Source organism: Thunnus thynnus, chromosome 11 (genome assembly GCF_963924715.1).
Source record: "Thunnus thynnus chromosome 11, fThuThy2.1, whole genome shotgun sequence".
NCBI lineage: Eukaryota > Metazoa > Chordata > Actinopteri > Scombriformes > Scombridae > Thunnus > Thunnus thynnus.
The window spans coordinates 31,327,614-31,332,126 of NC_089527.1; the positions used below are offsets into that span (position 1 = coordinate 31,327,614).

At 41.2% G+C, this 4,513-nt stretch overlaps 1 protein-coding gene across 1 annotated transcript; it reads left to right on the plus strand.

Annotated features, from left to right (window-relative positions):
- Nucleotides 1-740: 740 nt before the first annotated feature.
- On the plus strand, nt 741-1,624 carry olig1 (oligodendrocyte transcription factor 1). Its single transcript, XM_067602669.1, has one exon. It carries the CDS (start codon nt 854-856, stop codon nt 1,622-1,624), a length of 771 nt encoding a protein of 256 aa, XP_067458770.1. The 5' UTR covers nt 741-853.
- The last annotated feature ends 2,889 nt before the right edge of the window (nt 1,625-4,513 follow it).

Genomic DNA, 4,513 nt, shown 5'->3' on the forward strand with positions numbered 1-4,513 from the left:
AAACTCAGTAAATATAAACATTTTGCTCAGGTCTTCTGCTTGTTTGTCTATAAAAAATATATATATTGTCATTCCTGTAAATATTTTATTTAAAATTTTATTTAACCAGGAAATTAAGTTATAAATAGTTCCCTGACTAAGGTAGCAGCAACATCAAGAACAAAGGTTCCAGTACAGCCTGAAGAAAATGGATGGACAGTGTCAATTAGATATGTTAATTGTGTGTTTGAAATGTGCTTGTGCTTTTAGCTTTCTACATATTCTTGTGCACAGGTTGAAACTACCTGTTTAAATACAGAATTTACTGTCAAAACCATCTCTGTTAATATACTCACCATCTACCATTTATTTCTCAGTAGAACTTTTTCTTTTAAATTTTAAAAAGTCAACCATGCATTAGTGTGTTTCTAAAGAGCATATCAAGTCTTGGGGAGGAGTTGAGCTGAGGTGGGGGTCTGTGAGAGGAGCATTTAGCTCACTTTTCTAACGTGTGAGCTGTCATTCCCACCACACGCAGCTGTGGAAATGAACTAAAACTGAGCTGCCACTTTAGGAACCTCTCACTCACTCACTTGTGCAGCCAGCCACCAAAAGAAACCAAAATTAAAAACACTCGTCATTGTGCTGGATGGAAGCTGTTTTTGGCCAACAAAAGGAAGATCATCAGGTGGAGGAAATGACATTTTAATTGTTTTACTATTTGTGGATTTTTTAATGAGCAGAAGTGAAATATTTTTGTTTTTACAGACCTTACAGACCTATTTTTTATTTAAGTTAACTGAACTTGTGCTGAAGAAATTTAAGCATTTTAGTGAACCTCAACCCTGAAGACCAGTGCACCTCTGAGAAGACTATGAATGTGCTGTCAAACCCCGTGATCAGGGCTCAGGAGCAGCCTTTACCTCTCTGTGGCCCCGGGTCTGTCCAGGACTTACCCCACTGCCCCCCGGGCTTCAACCTCAGCTCCCGGCTAAATCCTGCACCCATGCTTGGCATCCAGGGCAGCCAAAGATCAACCAAACCTCAGAGGGAGCTGAGCCCTGAGGAGCAGCAGGAACTCAGGAGGAAGATCAACAGCCGGGAGAGGAAGCGGATGCAGGACCTGAACATCGCCATGGACGCCCTGCGGGAGGTCATGGTGCCTTATGCCTCCTCACCTTCGTCCACTTCCTCCCTGCAGTCCCACCAGCCAGGTGCTCCTCCGGGCCGCAGGCTCTCCAAAATCTCTACCCTGGTCCTGGCCAGGAACTACATCCTGCTCCTGGGCTCGTCTCTGCAGGAGATGAGGCGGCTGCTGGGGGAGGTGAGCGTCGGCATGGGGGTGAACACAGGGCCAGTCCCCCGGCTGCTGCTCACAGGAGGGTGGCCCCTCATCTCTGGCCCCGGTCAGCTCCTCCTGACCCAGGAATCCCTCCTCACCTCAGCAGCCTCTTCATCTTCTTCCTCCACTTCATCATCACCAGCTGGTAAATGTCCACTGCTGTCTCCAGGCCCCATGGAGGCCTCACTGGCCCCTGTTCAGTGGAGCTCAGCAGGGCCCTCAGGAGGGCCCCTGTGCCCCTGTGGAGTCTGCAGACTGCCCAGATTCAGTCACTCCACTCCAGCTCCCAGATTCCCAAAGTGACACCTTGAAGTTGAAGTTGAAGTGGATTTCTGAAGAATGGATTTGATGACTATTACATGTATGCAACATTTTTCATATGAATTGTTATTTTTCTAACATTTTTAATGTGTTTATATAACTTGGTATAACTGGTATTACTCACAATTATCTTTAAATGTTTTTAAACTTTATGGATCTATTCTGTATTTTATAAGACAATTTCTTAATGACGTAAATCTAATAATCCCCTTTTGTTTCAGAGTTAAACTGCATTCTGTTACATCTTTACATTGGAGACAGAGAAACAAGTAACTGCTTTGATCATTCTTGTTGAAAGTGTCTTTGCATATGAAGTGTGAACTGTAATGACAGTATGCATGGTGCGTTTGACTGCAGTGTTGTAGCCTGTTAAGTAAAAAATGGTGACAATTTTAGGAGCCCACAACTGGAGAGGAACCAAATAAAGGGCTCTTATGGAATAAAAATTGTACCATTTAAAGGCTTTGAAAACCTACTCGCTAAATCAACCTCTTAATATGAGTTTAAGGTCCCACATAAACACATAATTTTCTGTTGGAAAACTATCCCAAGAGTTGGAACAGTTTTTGTTTATTTCCCATGAGAGATTTCTGTATCTGTGTTTTTGTCTGTGCTCATTGGTTTGAGGTAGAGAGAGCTCAGCTGAAAAAAGGTGATGTCACATATGTCCAATCAGAATTGAGCAATATAAGTATCTGAATCTGATGACAGTTCTTTATTACCTGCTGATATTACCAAACCATACAGCCCTGACGAAGCAGTTTTTGAGTGTTAAACTCTTACTGAATAATAACAAAGAACGTTTTTTTTCATAACTTTAAATGTAAGTGTTTAATATTAAGGAAAAATACTTTGGCCCATAGCAATATTTTCTCAGGAAGCCCAACATTTTTAGCTATGCCCTTGTTTGAATGTTCAAATGAATGTATTTTACTATGTGTTTGTGTGTGTGGGAATGAGAAAAAAAGAGCATACAAGTGTGTGTCAGTCAGATGGATGTAGATGAATTATGTGAAAAAGAAAAAAATAATTGACCCAATTCCATGCTACACACTATTTCTGAGCAGGTATTGAGTATAGGGGGCAGTGATGGTCTATAGGTTAGATAAGTGGCCTCAGGTTCAACTCCCGGACAAATCTGGGTGGGAAAAGTGAGGAAGGCACTTAACTCCTAGTGAGCTCAATTGCATCAGATCAGCCTGCAGTTGGACTGGGCAGCCTCCAAGTGTGAATGTGTGTAATTGTGTGTTCTTAAAAAGAGAGAATTGTTCTCAGCAATACTTGTAAATAAAGGTTAAAATGTAATGTCTGATTAGATGACAAAACGATGTGTACTCGTTTAATTGCTTGATTTTAAAAAAAAGATGGGCTACATTCATTTCATGTATACTAACATAGAACAGTAAGCAAGTGCTGTTTACAGTTTGGAATTTGGATACAGTGAAAGTGTATCACAGTGTGAATTCATGCAGGTGTAGAGCTGCGAATAATGATAAAGTTTATTATTGATTAATAGTTTTGCATGCAAAATGACTGAAAATAGGGAAAAATGACAAATGAGAATTTCCCAGAGTCAAGTGTTACATCTTCAAATGTTTTGTTTTGTCCAACCAACAGTCCAAAATCCAAAGAATTTACAATCATATATGACAATGAAAAGCATTAAATCATCACATTTGAGAAGCTGAAACCACATTTTTGCCACTTTTGCTTTAAAAAGGATGAAAACAATTATTCAATTATGAAAATATTTGCTGATTAATTTTCTGTTGATCAACTAATCGATTAATCGACTAATCCTTGCAGCTCTAGATGTGTGTGCAACATCTTTCCACCTTTCTCACTACAGTTGAGTCAATGCTCACAAGTGGAGCAGGTAGCTTTCTCCTTAGCACCTACGTGTAAATAAGCAACAGACCACTTTCCCCTAAAGTTTTGAGTTGACTTTGTGTCAAGCAGCACTTATTTGTTTCTGTGTGTAATCTTGGAGGGGAAGGACATGAAAAAGAGAATTCTTAGAAGTTACAACAATGTTCTTCTCCTCCACAGACATTTAACCCTCCTGTTTCGCCTCTGCAACACCGTTTTTGTCCGTTTTTTAGCGAATCACCTCAGGCAAATTTCTCCCTCGCTTGTATAAAGCAAAAAGGTTTCTACTTTCAACTCGTCCTTTCTCTCATGTCGCTGATCAGACCCACTTCGCCTGCTATCCCACAATACTTTGAGAGGTGATTCACCCCCATCCCACAGAAAAAGAATAGAGGCAAACTTCTTGTGTCACTCCGTGTTCACCGCAATAATTTCTGATATACTTCAGACGCTTACGAGATGCTGAGCTGAAAAGCTTCTTCCACCCTCCATGCCACCCCAAAAATAGTGAAACAGTCCTCATCTCTTCCCCCCATTCATCTCTCCAACAAGCAAAAGATCAAAACCCACCCGTGTAATTACTGCTCTACGGAAAGGAGGCCTTTTGATTATTAGCCCCCTCTTTCTGCTCCATTCTCAAATTCTTGATGTTTCTCTCTGTTAAGGAGCCGGGACGGGTGATTTGGCTGCTACTCATTACACTCACTCCACAATATGTTCAAACGCCCAGAAAATGTGTCTCCCTGAATGGGGTTCACTCCTGCAAACTCGCCGCCCCTCTGGAATAAAGCAGGCAGCTTCATTCTGAGCGAGAATAAGAGGCACTGGTAGGAGGGAGGATATTCTCAGCCACAACCTGGCCCTTAGCATGGCCTGCATGAATAATAATAATGAAAATAATCATAATCATAATGCTGATAAAATACTCAAAATAATTGCTACCCCGTAATAAGAGGATTATGGAGGGTAGATATGTGAATAGTGGTGAGTGAAAGGAAGGGA